General features: G+C 39.3%; 1 protein-coding gene across 1 annotated transcript; it reads right to left on the bottom strand.

Annotated features, from left to right (window-relative positions):
- Positions 1-11,991: 11,991 nt before the first annotated feature.
- Positions 11,992-12,453, bottom strand: LOC142858285 (small ribosomal subunit protein eS25-like). The gene has a single exon (XM_075987465.1). It carries the CDS (start codon positions 12,369-12,371, stop codon positions 11,994-11,996), a length of 378 nt encoding a protein of 125 aa, XP_075843580.1. The 5' UTR covers positions 12,372-12,453; the 3' UTR covers positions 11,992-11,993.
- Positions 12,454-18,298: the final 5,845 nt, after the last annotated feature.

Raw genomic sequence — 18,298 nt, 5'->3', positions numbered from 1 at the left:
AGAATAAAGAAAGAATATTAAGAGCCGCAAAGGAAAAAGGCCAACTTACTTATAAAGGTAAACCTATCAGACTTACACCTGACTTCTCTATGGAAAGCATGAAATCCAGAAGGTCCTGGATAGATGTACTGCAAAAACTAAGAGACCATGGATGCAAGCCCAGACTACTATACCCAGCCAAGCTTTCGTTCACTATAAATGGAGAAAACAAAAATTTCCAGGATAAAAACAAATTTAAGCAATACGTAGCCACAAATCCAGCCTTACAGAAAATAATAGAAGGAAAATCACTAACCAAGGAGTCCAACAATGACCACAATAACTCAGACATCTAGAGACCCTTCACCAGCGCAACTCAAAGAAGGGAAACACACAAACCCTACTACTAAAAAAGTGACCGGAGTTAACAACCACTGGTCATTAATATCACTTAATGTCAATGGGCTCAACTCACCTATAAAAAGGCACAGGCTAAGAGATTGGATACGAAAACAGGATCCAACATTCTGCTGTCTACAAGAAACACACCTCAATCACAAAGACAGGCACCTACTCAGAGTAAAGGGCTGGGAAAAGGCTTATCAAGCAAATGGACCTAAGAAACAAGCAGGTGTGGCCATACTAATTTCTAACAAAGTTGACTTCAAACTTAAATCAATCAGAAGAGATGGAGAGGGACATTTTATACTCATAACGGGAACAATTCATCAGGAAGAAGTCTCAATCCTGAATATCTATGCTCCTACTATAAAAGCACCCACGTACGTAAAGAAACATTGCTAAAATTCAAGGCAGCCATCAAACCGCACACACTAATATTAGGAGACCTCAACACTCCTCTCTCACCAAAGGACAGGTCAATCAGACAGAAACCTAACAGAGAAATTAGAGAATTAATGGAGGTAATGAAGCAAATGGACTTAACAGACATCTATAGATTATTCCACCCAAAGAGGAAAGAATATACCTTCTTCTCTGCAGCTCATGGAACCTTCTCGAAAATTGATCACATACTCGGTAACAAAGCTAACTTACACAGCTACAAAAAAATATTACTAACCACCTGTGTCTTATCAGACCACCATGGATTAAAGTTAGAATTCAACAACAATGCTACCCCCAGAAAGCCTACAAACTCATGGAAACTGAACAGTCAACTACTGAACCATACCTGGATTAAGGAAGAAATAAAGAAAGAAATTAAAGTCTTCCTTGAATTCAATGAAAATAAAGAAACAACATACTCGAACTTATGGGACACTATGAAAGCAGTCCTAAGAGGGAAGTTCATAGCACTAAGTGCCCACTTAAAGAAAACAGAGAAAGCACATATTGGAGACTTAACAGCCCACCTGAAAGCTCTAGAAAAAAAAGAAGCAGACTCACCTAGGAGGAGTAGAAGACTGGAAATAATCAAACTGAGGGCTGAAATCAACAAAATAGAAACACAGAAAACAATCCAAAGAATCAATGAATCAAAAAGCTGGTTCCTGGAGAAAATCAACAAGATTGACAAACCCCTATCCAAACTAGTCAAACGGCAGAGAGAAAATTTGCAAATTAATAAGATCAGAAATGAAAAGGGGGACATAACCACAAACACAGAGGAAATTCAGAGAGTCATTAGATCTTACTACAAAAGCCTGTGTGCCACTAAACTGGAAAATGTAAAAGAAATGGACACTTTTTTAGATAAATACCATTTACCAAAATTAAACCAGGATGAGGTGAACAATCTAAACAGACCTGTCAGTCGCGAAGAATTAGAAGCTGTTATCAAAAACCTCCCTACCAAAAAAAGCCCAGGGCCAGATGGTTTCAATGCGGAATTCTACCAGAACTTCCAAGAAGACCTAATACCTATACTCCTCAATGTATTCCACAATATAGAAACAGAAGGGTCATTACCAAATTCCTTTTATGAAGCTACAGTTACTCTGATACCAAAACCACACAAAGACTCAACCAGGAAAGAGAATTACAGGCCGATCTCACTCATGAATATCGACGCAAAAATCCTCAACAAAATGCTGGCAAACCGAATCCAAGAACACATCCGAAAAATTATCCATTATGATCAAGTAGGCTTCATTCCTGAGATGCAGGGCTGGTTCAACATACGAAAATCTATCAATGTAATCCATCATATAAATAAACTGAAAGAAAAAAACCATATGATCATTTCATTAGATGCTGAAAAAGCATTTGACAAAATTCAACATCCATTTATGTTAAAAGTCTTGGAGAGATTAGGGATACAAGGGTCATACCCAAATATAATAAAAGCTAAATACAGCAAGCCGACAGCTAACATCAAATTAAACGGAGAGAAACTCAAAGCCATCCCGCTTAACTCAGGAACACGACAAGGCTGTCCACTCTCTCCATACCTCTTCAATATAGTGCTTGAAGTTCTAGCAATAGCAATAAGACAACATAATGGGATCAAGGGGATTCAAATTGGAAAGGAAGAAGTGAAACTTTCGTTATTTGCAGATGATATGATAGTGTACATAAGCGACCCCCAAAACTCCACCAAAGAACTTTTACAGCTGATAAACAGCTTTAGTAATGTGGCAGGATACAAGATCAACTCCAAAAAATCAGTCGCCCTCTTATACACAAAGGATATGGAAGCAGAGAGGGAAATCAGAGAAGCTTCTCCACGATAGCCACAAACAGCATAAAATATCTTGGGGTAAATCTAACCAAGGAAGTGAAAGATCTATTTGACAAGAACTTTAAGGCATTGAAGAAAGAAATTGAAGAGGATACCAAAAAAATGGATGGACATCCCTTGCTCTTGGATTGGGAGGATTAACATAGTAAAAATGGCAATTCTACCAAAGGCAATTTATAGATTCAATGCAATCCCCATCAAGATCCCATCAAAATTCTTCACAGATCTGGAGAGGACAATAATCAACTTTATATGGAAAAACAAAAAACCCGGGATAGCCAAAACAATCCTATACAATAAAGGATCTTCTGGAGGTATTACCATCCCTGACTTCAAACTCTATTACAGAGCTACAGTAATGAAAACAGTGTGGTACTGGCATAAAAGCAGAGAAATCGACCAATGGAATCATATAGAAGACCCGGATTTTATCCCACAAACCTATGAACACCTCATTTTTGATAAAGGAGCTAAAAGTATACAATGGAAGAAAGAAAGCATCTTCAACAAATGGTGCTGGCACAACTGGATGTCAACCTGTAGAAGAATGAAAATAGACCCCTATCTATCACCGTGCACAAAACCCAAGTCCAAATGGATTAAAGACCTCAATATCAGCCCGAAAACACTGAACCTGATAGAAGAGAAAGTGGGAAATACCCTACAACAGATGGGTACAGGTGATCGCTTCTTAGGTATAACCCCAGAAGCACAGACATTAAGGGCAACATTGAATAAATGGGACCTACTAAAACTGAGAAGCTTCTGTAAAGCAAAGGACACTGTCACTAAGACACAAAGGCAATCTACTGACTGGGAGAAGATCTTCACCAACCCTGCAACAGACAAAGGTCTGATCTCCAAAATATATAGAGAACTCAAGAAACTAGACTTTAAAATGCTAATTAACCCAATTAAAAAATGGGGCACTGAACTGAACAGAGAATTCTCACAGAAGAAGTTCAAATGGCCAAAAGACACTTAAGGTCGTGCTCAATTTCCTTAGCAATCAGGGAAATGCAAATCAAGACAACTTTGAGATATCATCTTACACTTGTCAGAATGGCTAAAGTCAAAAACACCAAGGATAGCCTTTGCTGGAGAGGCTGTGGAGGAAGGGGTACACTCATCCATTGCTGGTGGGAATGCAATCTTGTGCAACCACTGTGGAAGTCAGTGTTTCGGTTTCTCAGGAAATTCGGGATCAACCTACCCCTGGACCCAGCAATACCACTCTTGGGAATTTACCCAAGAGATGCTCTATCACATGACAAAAGCATTTGTTCAACTATGTTCATAGCAGTATTATTTGTAATAGCCAGAACCTGGAAACAACCTAGATGCCCTTCAACGGAAGAATGGATGAAGAAAGTATGGAATATATACATACTAGAATACTACGCTGCGGTAAAAATCAATGACTTCTCGAATTTTGCATGCAAATGGATGGAAATAGAAAACACTATCCTGAGTGAGGTATCCCAGACCCAAAAAGATGAACATGGGATGTACTCACTCATAATTGGTTTCTAGCCATAAATAGGGCTCACGGAGTCTACAATAGGTGAACCTAAAGAAGCTAAGTAAGAAGGTGAACCCAAGGAAAAACATATAGTTATCCTCTTGGATAAGGGAAGTAGACAAAATTGCCGGGGAGAAAATTGGGATCTTGGGGGTGGGGTGGGATGGGGGTAAGGGGAGATGGGGAGAGAAAAGGTAGAAGGGAAGGAGGGGGGACTTGGGGAAACAGGAGGATCGGGATAAAGGAAGGTTGGATAGGGGAGCACGGAACCACAATTCTTAATTAGTTAAGGGACCCACTTTAGGGTGGGCAGGAGACTTGACCCTAGAGGGGCTCCCAGGTGCCCAAGCTGAGGTCCCCAGTTAGTTCCTTGGGCAGCTGAGGATAGGGAACCTGAAATGACCCTATCCTAGAGCAATACTGACGAATATCTTGCATATCATCCTAGAACCTTCATCTGGTGATGGATGGAGATAGAGACAGAGACCCACACTGGAGCACTGGACTGAGCTCCCAAGGTTCCAATGAGGAGCAGAAGGAGGGAGAACATGAGCAAAGAAGTCGGGACCACGAGGGGTGCACCCACCCACTGAGACAGTGGAGCTGATCTACTGGGAGCTCACCAAGGCCAGCTGGACTGTTACCAAAAAAGCATGGGATAAAACTGGACTCTCTGAACATGGCGAACAATGAGGGCTGATGAGACGCCAAGGACAATGGCACGCAGTTTTGATCCTATGCAATGTGCTCGCTTGGTGGGAGCCTAGCCAGTTTGGATGTTCACCTTCCTAGATATGGACGGAGTGGGGAGGACCTATGACTTACCACAGGGCAGGGAACCCTGACTGCTCTTTGGACTGGAGAGGGAGGGGGAGAGGAGTGGGGGGAAGGGGAGAGGGGTGGGAGGAGGGGGAGAAGAGTGGGAGGAGGGGGAGAAGAGTGGGAGGAGGGGGAGGGAAATGGGAGGCTGGGAGGAGGTGGAAATTTTTTTATTCTCCTTTTATCAATAAAACAAAAACAAAAACACAGATGAGTATGGAATAAAATATAAAGGTGGTAGTGCCTTCTCTACCAGAGCGAATGAGTTTGCATCTGTCTCTAGATCTTTTTCCTATGTATTTACACATATGCATAAGTAGCTTTCTAGAAATAGCATATGGAAAACCTCATAAGTTAGTGAAAAAAGAAAAGAAAAAATACACACCATGAGCCAGTGATGCTCATGTCAATGTGATCAGAGGAGCAATGTGAGAAAGTATGATATGAAAGCAGTGTGCGAAATATTAGGTACAGAATGGTTTAAATCAGGATGGGTACTGAGAACAGAGGAAAAGTTTAAGTCATGGGGATGGTCAACCAAAATGAAAGATGTATAGAAGAATCACATCAAAACCTAGAACTATATAAACTAATCAACCTACACAATTTCTTAGGGTTTTTTTTTTGTAGAGGTACCATGCATGGCTTGATGGCTCTACTCCCAGAAGTCAACAATTTTAACAGAAAATTCCAATGCCAAGAGTAGGGTGGCTCTCTGAATTGTTGACCAGAGAGTTCCTCAGAGGCTCTCAAAATAATACAAGGTTTTGTTATTGCCTTTGATTGCCTCCAGAACTGTATGGGAAGGCCTCGTTGTGGGACATACCATACACTTTGGATACAAGGCACAGAGATTCAAGTGGGAACTAAATTGGAAGCATCCTTCTTGCTGGCAAGCTCTTATAGTACCAGAAGGTACTAGCAAACCACTGTGACAAAAGTCATCAGTGGTCTTTCTCAACCATTGATCCTGTGTGCTACAGTTCTGACCTTCTGGGAGAGATCTGCCCACTGGCGCTGTAGTGGCAAGACTGTTTCAGTACAACCAATTGCTTTTTGACTGGATTTGAGGCCCACTCCACTGAGAGAGAATATATACCTTTTACTGAGTATATTGCTAGAGAGATCACAAACCCTAGAGGGGGATGCACTATTAATATTTTGCTAACTGGATATGAAGTTTAAATACCTTTTAAATATTTACATGTTTTATGAAAATAAGTTTTTCATAGAATATGACTATGGATTCCTCTCCCACCTCCCCTCCCATCCAGACCCACACCCTTTCTCTTTTTTATTAGGAAACAAACAAGCATAAAGAATCAGAATCAAATAGAATAAGATAAAGTAAAAGCAAACGCATCAGAATAGGAATATACCCATGGGAGAGTGGGGCTGTCAGCCTGGCTCTGGAAGGATTCTTGTAGCAGAGGACAAAGTTAGTACAGAGACTCACAAATGGCCAAAGTGGTAAAAAGAAGTGAGTCGAGTGCTCAGCCTGTGTCTCCCCTTTCAAGGTCAAGGAAATATCCAAGAGAGGAAGTCAGGAAGGTTAAGAGCCAGAGGATGGAAAGAAGCACCAAGAAACAACCTTTTGGCTCTGGCATAGACAGTTCAAAAACCAAAACACAGCATTTATGCTCATCCTCAAATAAAAAAAAAAGACAAGATGTGGAAGTTGGAAGGGGGATTGGTTGAGAAGAAGGAAGTGAATATCAGAGAGAAAAGGGTAATTGGGCATGGATATGATCACAGTATACTCTGTATAGGTGTTGTGCACTAACATTTTGGACTCTGTGAAGATGTGTCTTTGCCAAGGTGTCTTCTGGCTGGTTTAATAAAATGTTAATCGGCCATTAGCTAGGCAGTAGGTATAGGTGGTACAGCCAGACAAAGAGACCACTGGGAAGAAGAAAGGCAGAGTTACAAGGAGACAAAGAAAGAGTAAGGCATGCTGGAGGACAGGTAAAGCCATGAGTCAAGTGGCATTAAGTAGATTAACGGAAATTGGTTATTTTAAGCTGTAAGAGATAGTTAGTAACAATCCTAAGGTATGGCTAAGCTTTTATAAGTAATATTAAGTCTTTGTGTGGTTATTTGGGAGTTATTGATAGGACAGAAACTTCTGCCTACATATGGTGTTCCAGCATGCGACTGGAATTTTCACATAAATTCTAACAAAGCTTAAATTTTCAGCTTGGCACAGGGAGTGGAGGTGGGGAGGGCCTTGGTCCTGCTTCAACGAGAGGTGATGGGATAGACTTAGTTGACTTCTCAGGGGAGACGTTAACTTCTCTGAGAAGCAGATGAAGAATAGGGTTGGAGAAAGGGGAGGAGTGGGAGGAGAGGAGGAACTGGGATTGGCATGTAAAAAAGAAAAAAAAGGAAGGAAGGAAGAGAAAAGAAATAATAAAAATATAGAACAAATACAGTATAAATAAATCATATACATTTAAGATATAAAAAAGATTCTGAGCTCACAAAAATGGAGCTAAATGTGGCTTCCTGATAACCACCTTTTCTTGGATAGGCCCAATATTAGAAACAGAGGTGCAGCTCCTTTAAGAGGTGGCTTCCTTGGCTCAATGCTAGCAGCAAACACAGGATTAGTTCTTTTAAGAGGCCCTGCTATGGAACAACTTAAATATTTCTTTGCTTTGTTTTGGTTTTGGTTTTTCAAGACAGGGTTTCTCTGTAGCCTTGGAGCCTGTTGAATGGGGTTTATAATCAGCAGGTGGCACACTTTTCCATACTCAGTGACAGTGTGGACCCAACAACTTCCCAGGGCCAGGGCTGTAAACATGGCCCCACTGGTACCTTCACCATCAGGCTAAGCTCTCAGGAAACCAAGGGGGGAGGATCCAGTCACCAGCTGCTACCATGGTACACTAAACTGAACAGCACCGACAGCTGACACAGCAGTTTGAGATTCCTCTGTAACAGTCAGAGAACAGTAAAGATGGTCAGTAAAGACAGATACAAACAGAAAAACCCTCTAATCAGTTACAGTGTGTCTAAAAATATACATAGACTCGGGAGAAAGAAGATAAGGATATATATTTTTTAGTATGTATATATATATATACTAAAAAATAATTTAACAATAATAAAAAAGAAATAAAGTAATAAAAATATAATAAGCCACATAAAAGAATACACAGAGAGCCTGGATTCTGCTCATTATTTTGTTATCTTTGAAATTTTTGATTGTTGATGAACAAGTGGCAGCAGCTATGAGGCATTCGATTATGAAAGCTGCTGGATTAAACCAACATATATATATATATATATATATATATATATATATATATATATATATATATATATATATATATATAATCTTTGTTTTGGGGGAGAGGTTGTGCATTTATTTCCACTGGAAATGTGAGGCCATAAGTTCATTCCAGGTTGATATGGATCTGGTTTGATCAAGGAAGATCCCCTGAAAAAGAAGATCCTGGCTACAAACGTAATTAAATAAATCTAGAAAACTACAAAACATGTAATGTATATTTTACCTGTTCAAACCTAAAACAAAAAAAATCATTTTTGGCTAACTTCTGTACAACACACAGTCTATATTTATATTAACACAGACATGTATGTTACCTTTAAAAGTTTTTGTATTTTCAGAACAAGGGAACAGACACCAATGAAAACATACAGCCCAGGTGATCCGGTGATGTGAGAGTCCCTTCTGTGTGTTGTGATTACAATTAATGAATAAAGAAACTGTTTTGGACCTATAGCAAGGCAGAACTTAGGAAAGCAGGGAAAGCTAGGCCGAATGCTGGGAGGAAGAAGGGTGGAGTCAGAGAGAAGTGATGGAGCCCCCACTGGGGACAGACACTGGAAACTTTACCTGGTAAGCCACAGCCATGTGGCAGTACACAGATTAATAGAAATGGGTTAAATTAATATGTAAGAGTTAGCCAATAAGAAATTAGAGCTAATGGGCCAAGCAGTGATTTAATTAATACAGTTTCTGTGTGATTATTTCAGGTCTAAGCTAGAAGGAGGCCGGGAACCAACAAGTGGCACCTCCTCTAACAATCTAGCCTCTCAAAATACTTCTGTTACTGTCCCTCAAAATTCTACATCCAAAACAGCCTCAAGGTTTCTGGCTGAGATGATCCATCCTCACAAACTACTCCAGCCAAGACTTGACAATTGACAATTGAAAGACTGACTTTCTCAAGGTTTCCCCAAAGATCCCAGCACTCCCAGACAACAGAAAGCAATCTAAAAAAAAAGTGCCTACTTTCCCAAAAGATGAGTTATGGATGTTTGTTATCTTTTCAGATGGGTTGGATACAAGTTGCTTTTGGTTATAGTAAAAAGGAAAACTGAAATAAAAGAGTTAAATTCACAGATCTCTTTCTGAAGGAAAAAAAGAGAGAATATAGGAATGATTGGGTTAAAATGGGTAGATTATTGACCATTTTATACAAAAAGATTTAATCCAAAAACAACTACTAATCTCAAAATATTTTACATTTGTATGTATTTTTGCTTAATGATACAAATTTAAGGTTATTTTTGTTATACTGCATGTATTTTTCTACTATTGTTTGGAGTTTGTGCTTATGCAGCTCATTTAAAAATATAATACATAATTAAGAAATACATATTAATAGTCATCTATAATAATCACATTTATATTGTCATATTAGATATGTTTTCAAGGTTAAACAGATATATTTAGATAGATAGATAGATAGATAGATAGATAGATAGATAGATAGATAGATAGATACATAGATACATAGATACATAGATACATAGATAGATACATAGATAGATACATAGATAGATACATAGATAGATACATAGATACATAGATAGTCTTCACATACTTCAAAGACCTACAGAATATGGTATTTAAATGTTTTAATAATGTAAGGCTTTTCATGACAGTGAGATACATCTGCTCCTGGAAACACCTATTTACTTCAGAGAAGATGATGGGCATCGAAGAACTCCATATGGAGTTTACTTTCTTTATGGCGACAGCTAGTCACTGGGAAAAGAAACTGCCCTTGACTCAATTAATGACAGTATACTGTCAAAATTGGACCAGCAGGACACAAAAGAAAGTAACTGACAAGCTCTGCCAAGACAAGATAGGACAGTTCTTCAAAATTTCCTGCTCCTCAGAAATGTCTGTCAGATGTACAAGGCCTATAGGCCAATGATGGAAGCTCAATGTTGTAGATAAAACTTGGGAGACTGTCTCAGCAGCCAGTTGTTTCTATCATTTTTTATTGTTTTAGAAGTTGTTTGTAATGCATTTTCTGTTTACTAATGTATTATATCCTTACATTATATCATTTTGGGGTCTTTTATGGAATTGAAGATGAGATAGTCCTAGTTATAATTTTCCTTCCTTAGTTATGATAGAAGGTAAATTAGACACAGAACTTTGGACGTGCCAAGATAAGACAAATAATGGAGTATTTTCTCCAAAATTGCAAAATACATGTGGACTGAACATTGTAAATATAATCTTACCTGACGTTTGTTATTATTATATATAGTTTTACCATGTTTTAGTTAAATCCTTTCCCTTTTATTTAGACAAAAGGGGGAAATGTTGTAGAATAATCTTTTTGTACTCAGAAGATGAGTCTTTGGCAAGGTGCCTTCTGATTTGTTTAATTAAAAGCTAATTATCCAATAGTTAGGTAGTAAGTATAGGCAAAAGCCAGGCAGAGAGAACACTGTGAAGAAGAAAGGCAGAGTCGCCAGGAGATGAAGAAGGAGCAAGACATGCTGGAGGACAGGTAAAGTCACAAGCCACATAGCATTATGTAGATTAATGGGAATGGGCTAATTTAAGCTGTAAAAGCTACTTAGTAACAAACCTAAGGTATGGCCAAGTTTATATAATTGATATTAAGTCTTTGTATGGTTATTTAGGTGTGGCTCATGGGACAGAAACTTCCCCCTACATATAGATAGATATACAGCTATCAAAAATAAAATAAGTCTAATATATAACACAGGAATAAATATGAATGGCCACTGAAAGAGAAGTGTGAGACTTTTATACCTAAGAATATGATGTTAAAACATGACTCTAAAAGTCAGCACTGAAGTCACATAGAATAACCAGGAGGTCACAGACTCAAGAAAGTCAGTTCTAATAGAATGAATAGAGCACTAATGCCAGAAACAGAATGAACTGAACAAGCTACCACATGTTAGGAGCAAGAGAGGAAAAAGGAACTTCATGTAGCCCATTCTCTATTTTCTCATTGTTCTCCACAGCTTTGAATATTGCTTTGCACTGTCTCTCGGTGTGTACACTTATGCATATGTGCTCAACAAATATATAACCAAACTCTAAACTTTAATGTAGGCAGGAATCTTATTTCTAAATACGCATTACCTCTTAGCCAGAAGGCCTGCCCAGTGCTCAACACTAGGTAAGCATTGAGCATCCCCTATATCAACTTCTGCTTTTACTTATTTGATCACTTGATCGCTCAAGCTGGCAAGAAGTTTCCCCGCTTCCCTTTTACAACATTGGCTCATGAAACTTCTTTATGTTTCTTGCTGTCTCGGCATCTAACCCATAAGCCGACAGAGAATGCCAAGTACACGTCAGATCACAATCAGCAAGGACTAGTCATCATGACTGGCAAGAGGAATGGAATATTCTTTCTTTCTAGAGCTTACGCCTCTGCAAAGAAGGTCCAAATTCTCATGAACCAAACAAGGACCGTCTTGTTCCCCAGCATGTCTTGACTTCTATGGGAGACATCTGGGTCACATCACAAAGTATACACTGGAATCAGCATTAGTAAACTCAGAAAATCTTTGAATTCCAGGAGAAGGTAGAATCTTAACTAGACCTTATTCCAGTGTGCAATTTTTAAAAGTTATGTAATGAACACTGCTAGCCAATTCCTTTTTTTTTTGATTTAATAAAGTTTTATTTTTTCCAAATGTACAGCTGATTGAACCTGTTCATGCATCTTCACCAGCAGCTGGAGCATCTCCACCCTTTGTGTTTCTGGTGTAAATTATTTGGGCTCTGTGCTTTGAGAGCAGCGTGATAAGCCCTTTACTAAGGAGCTCCTGAAGAGCTGCCCTGGCCAAGGAACTGCGAATCTTCAGTTTCTCAGAGACCATGGCTGGAGTAATAAGTTTATAGTTGGACACTTCCTTACAGAGTTTGCCGTGTGTAGCCTTGTCAAACAGGACTAGATTGTTGAGCTTGTCCCAAACTTTGCCTTTGGACCATTTCTTCTTTTTGGCCTTGCCACCGGACTTATTTACTGGGTCTTTGTCTTTTTTGGCTGACTTTCCGGCATCTTTCTTCTTCTTGTCATCCTTGGGCAGCATGATGAAGCTTGGAGAGTGGCGACGACCACTGCAACCTCCCTAAGATGTTGGGGGAGGGGGGAAGCCCAGCTCGCCAACAGTCCCAGAAACCTAGCCAATTTCACAATACATTTGCATTCATTTACACAGTTTCTTTACCTCGTGTATTAAGATTTGAAATCTTCCCTCTTGAAGCCCATCCTTTGGTTTGCTCACTAAACATTTTGAAAATTGAGCTCTAAGCTTATGACAGTGTCAGGTTCTTGGAGGAAAGACAAATGAATAAAAAGATCTGATTTCAAAAGCTTTATAAGTTGATGGTAAAATGGTCACATAGATAGTATAATTCACGTAATTTATGTGAAATGATGTGTATCTGTGTATGATAGCAGGATAGAAATTCACCTAACACAATCCAAGCTGATAGAATGAGGGAGAGGAAGACTCCTAGAGTATGTGATATATACATTTCTCTAATCTGTTAATCCTTAAACTACTAACTGATCCAACTAAAGTGTACACTAACAATATCCACATAGCTAGAGACATGTCCCTTGTCCGACCATGCTTTCTCCATACTACTCTCCCACCCCTATGTAGAAACAAGAAAATGTGAGGAATTGGTCTCCGAGTTCAGACATAATACCTATCCCTTTCCAGGACTCCTGGCCATGCCCTATCCATGCAAAGCATTTCACTGACAACAAAGACTGGGTAAGGAATGGGCACATTATGTTGGCAAAAATATGTTCAACATTTGGAATGGCATATTCTCTCACTTAGAATGACAGGTTCTCTTAACACATTGTCTTTCTAGGTAGGCGTGAAAAGAATAAAGTCCACTTTTCACCAGAGCTATTGACATGCAAGATGAAGCAGACACTATTGTCAGGTCAGAAAAAAACAGAAGAACCTGGATTCTCGGTCATGTTACTAAACTGCTGGATAAATTGTTCCTGACATATGCTTCAAAACATGTGGGCCCAAAAGCCAACCTACTCATGGAGCCAGTTTAATTGGATTTGGGCTCTCCTTAATTTGCCTCAAACCCAACCCACATTGTTCAATTTGCCTGAACAGCCTTATTAAAATGAAGGACTACTTTATCTATGCCTTTGGTTCTTTTTTATTATTTTTGACAGTTGCTCAAATAATATTTAGTAAGGGAGTTGTTTTGGTATACCTTATTTTTGTAAATTAATTATAGTTCCTTATACCTAAAGTTACATTTTCCTGGAGAAATGGTCTTCATTCTCTCAGCTTACGAATAACAGTTGGAAGCAATTCAGTGCCACAAGTATGGATTTGCACAGTTCCACTTTGACCTGCCGCACACTAGGTACCAAGTTATATGCAAAGTAGTTCTCAATAAGATATGGGTCCTTTCTTCAAGGAGATTAAAATCCTTTTTGAAATGTGATATCAAGAGTTTGAGCTCTGGCTTGATACACCCGGTTTCAAAAATCTGCCTTGCCTGTTCTGCATTGAGCCCGAGACAAAGGCTGTCTCGACTAATCTTCACATCGACGATACAGGTGATTATTTATGAATGAGGAAATTAAGTTCAAAGACATAACTAACTTTCACAATGTGACTTGTCAGACTAAATAGAGCTGGGAAATGAGCGGATGTCTGAGTTCCAAACCAAAAGTATGTCCAATGTTTAAGTGTCATCAGAATATGTCATTAGCAGCTACGTGCCCATGACAGCCAATTTATGTCTATTGTGGCTTTTGTGTCTTGAAGATATGCTCTGAAGTCAAAGGTGGTACTCAGTTGGTCCTTTAGAGGAAAAAAAATCTTAAATCAAACAAAAGCTCATATGATGGCAATTAGAGCCAAAGTCAAGAACATTAAACAAGACTTTTTAGCTATTCATCTATTGAATAAAGATTTATTATACCTAATATAGGACATGCATTGTGCTAAACACAATGACGATGACAAAGATTCATGAGGTTCATTTCTACTCTAAAGGAGCTTTGACCTTTTAAGTAACAATAGCTGCCGTGTATTAGATGACTACAAACCACTAAGCATTCCTTGTAAGTCATCTGTTGTCCAAAAAGGCATCACAGGATGATGCTTTCATTCCCATTCTGTGGATAGAGATCTGAGACTGGAAAGGGTATCATCAAGTCACACAATCAAAGCCAAGATTTGAGCACATGGGGGGGGAGTCACTCAGTCAGAGTTCTATCTCAAGGGGTTGTGACATGGCTCAGTCACGCCTTAGAACCTGTTTTCAATCCTTGAAAGTCATATAATAGGAAGAAAAAGTTGACTCCCACAAGCTCTCTTGGACTTCTACCCCCATGCCCTGACAAAAATGTTCTCTTACACACCACACACACACACATGCACACACACACACACACACACACACATATACACACACAAGAAAAGTAATGAAAATCATAGCATAATCTAGGGATGTTACACAGAGAAACCCTGTGGAGGTCAGGCCATATCAAGCTCCTACAACTAGGAAAGAAGATGACCAGTGATCTAAATGATCCTGATGGAGACTCTTCCAAGCTCTCACAAATGGAACCATCAGTGACTAATAGCCCAAATCATCTCTACACTATCTGTTTGACCAAGTCCAGGCCAGACCCTTAAGGCCTTTATACTAGTACCGGTAGTCTGTCTCTAAGACCTATCTTCTTGGAAGAACTTATTTCTACTCTGACTTAAGTAACAATGCAAACTACGCTTCCTGGAGAAATAGGGTTTGTGTTACACCAAGACAATTTTTTTTTTCAAATTGTACTGGGCTTAAATAAACTGCTTGTTTTTTGACTCTCCGATGTCTGCTCCAGGTGGATGAAGTCAATACGTACATGGTTTCATTCTTATCTCTTGGCAGGGGTTCACTTCCCTATATGACACTTTCAAGGACCCACACACTTAATGGTATTTTTGTGCACCTTTTATAACAGCTTATTTTGTTTTGGTATATTTTATCTTATTGTACTTATACTTATTTGTTTTTATTTTCATTTTTATGTTTTTTTATTTTTTGTCTTTCTTTATTTTGTTGTTTTTTTTCTTTATTCCTCTCTCTTCTTTAAAGATAAGGAAATAGAGAGAAAATGTAAAAATGTTGGATAAGGTGATGAAGAGGATCTTGGAAAAGTCACTGTATTGGAAATAACAGTCAAATTATATTGTATAAAATTAATAAAACAAAATAAAATTTTAAAGTCTTGAAATATAAAAAAGAAAGAAAATAATAGCATAAAACATTTTAAATTTACCTGAAAATTATACCTGTAGTCTGAACTTGACTGAGATAAAAAGGTAATTCCCCAAGTGTCTTCCTCCTTCTTAATCTTTTGAGAGACAGACAGACAGACACACACACACACATACAGAGAGAGAGAGAGAGAGAGAGAGAGAGAGAGAGAGAGAGAGAGAGAGAGAGAGAAGAATAGAGAGGGGAATGAGGAGGAATGTTTGCACATGTGTGTGCACACGTAAAGGCCAGGTGGTGCCAGTGTCTCTCACTCTCCACCTTACTTCATTAGACAGAGTCTCTCACAGAACCCTGAGTTCATCAATTCAACAAGACCAGCTGGCCAGGCTAGCCCCTGGATCCCCCTGTCTTCATCTCCCCAGTGCTGGGGTTACATGCACACACCACTACACCTAGCTATTTATGTGGGTGCTAGAACCCAAATTCACGCTAATATTCTAGCATTTTGTCCACTGAGCCACCTCCTCTGCTCAAGGCTCCCTTATTACTCACTTCCACTATGGAGGTGCAGGCCCCCTCAGCACCCCACACATGCCAAAATGCTGTGCTCTTTGCAGGCACTCCATGAAGTCACACTATCATTTTTAGCTCTGTGACAGACACTATCATTTATCTCTTCCTGGTGCTCATCAAGTGACTGAAACCTGTGGTATGAACATTATATTTCAAGCTCTATTGGCCATAATGGATTTCTTGCCTCTGTCATACATGTTATGCATTTCTCTAGCTGATGCATGACTTCCATTTTGCAAATAATGAGTCAGATGTAGGAAATGGTCCAAGGTTATTCACATCACAAGTGAAGGGCCAAGACTCAAACTCCAGTCATCTCTACTCTTACAAAGCTTTGAGTAATATGTCCAAATTTTCAATATAGTTTCAAGGATAGCCAAGATGAGTGCATTTTCTGCTAAGCCAGATGTGAATGTATTCTATGGCTTTTTATGGTGAGAACTACTTTTCTTCAAAGCATTTGTTCTTTGTTCCTCTCATTCCATTCCCATTATTGCTTTCAGAATATTTCACATGTATGCAACCTCTGCTCCCCCACCACACACACTGGTGTCTCATAATTGCTGGTCCTGCCTCCACATTCCCTCTCATAACTGTTCCCAGAGGCCATCCATCACCAGGCTATAGCCCATCTCTCAGTGAAGTTTTCATGAGAATGTCTCTTTTGTGGCATTTACCAAGGGGGAAATGTCCCCCAAATGCCTTTAAATAAACTGGAGCAATGCCTTTTTCATAGTCATTTTTTAAAAGACAAAAACCAAACTAAAGCAACAACAAAATACCCAAACTTGTGACTCATCGCGGCCGTAGGATTCGGGCGGAGATTTGACAAAGGAAAACTGTTGGGGCTGACTCCCTTCAGACCCTTGACCTGACCAAGACAGTGATTTATAGCTCTCAGTCTCAGGTAGTCTCTGAGGAATGCGTTCTTATTTTCAGAAAGAAGAAATCATTGAAATTAAATACATGAGATTTATTTGTTAAATCAGAATTTCTGATAAAATCCTAGAGCACGGGACACTTTTTTGGGTGAGGTCACGCTAGCTTTTGTGCCTCCTCCTGAGTGTCTTTCCCTCTATTTCTTACAAAAACTCAAACTGGGTGAAGGTTTCAAGCAGTGACCCTTGAAAGAAACCACAAGGGGGAGGGTAAGTGAGAAAAGAGGGGTCTGCTTTCATGACGATTAAGCCATTTGAAGCATTTTTGGGAGTTCCATCAAAAGAAACTTGGAGTTAAGGAAGATTACAACTACTCTCTAACTGTATATTTTTTTTCTCTTAGTCGCAAGAACATAGAAAGGATATTTCTTGTCTTGTCTTTGAGAGTGTATCCAAAATCACACTTTCAACTAACACCTCCTAGCAAAGTAACAGAATGCAAAGGCCAAGGGGTGGTGTTCTCACATCCAGATCCCACTCGATGACTTTTAGCTGAGCTGATGTAGTGTCTCTAGATGAGTGAGAGGTAGCACCCCAGAGGACGGCGGTGAGGCTGACGTGAAATGACATGAATGAAGAGGCAGCTCGTGCTCAGACCGCTGGTGCTGGGACAACGTTCTAGCTGTTGTTTTCGGTAGTTTCCGAGTGTAACTCTTCAGTGCAGTCTCAGTCATGTGACAGGGCATTGCCACTCGGCTGTCTAGCAAGCGCCCTGAATTTGTAACCGTTTAGCAAAATGTATTCTTCTGAGAATCCAGGTCAGAGGGACAGATCTGGGAAACAAGTAAATGGCTTACTCTCCATCAATCCCTTATCCAATATGCTCATTTGTTGGCACAATTTACCTTCATATCCCCTAAGTGGCTAGATCCTCCAAGGCATTGATGCGAAGGGAGATACATCATTCAAAGTCTTAGCACTAATAATCTCACCAAATAGCTGCAGAAGTTGTGTGATCTAAATCCAGTATTTGGGGAAGAGATCTTGGCAAGCAAGAATTGGAAGGCTTTTAGGCAATGTGAGGGAATTTGAGGAAAGAACCACAAAAGTGTCAATCACTTCATTTTTCAGATTGCTAAAATCCCTTTATTAGAATTTCCTAGGCAAAAAGGACAACCAAAGCAATTACATGTTTTCTAGACCATGTTTGGCAAATTTGAAAATCAGACTTAGATATCTACAGTATTTATGACTCAACAACAGCGATTCTGCCACCTCCAAATGTGTGTGCTGGTTCT

Source organism: Microtus pennsylvanicus, chromosome 10 (genome assembly GCF_037038515.1).
Source record: "Microtus pennsylvanicus isolate mMicPen1 chromosome 10, mMicPen1.hap1, whole genome shotgun sequence".
Taxonomy (NCBI): Eukaryota; Metazoa; Chordata; class Mammalia; order Rodentia; family Cricetidae; genus Microtus; species Microtus pennsylvanicus.
Note: the sequence above shows the minus strand (reverse complement) of the source record. Positions and strands in the feature narration are given on the sequence as shown.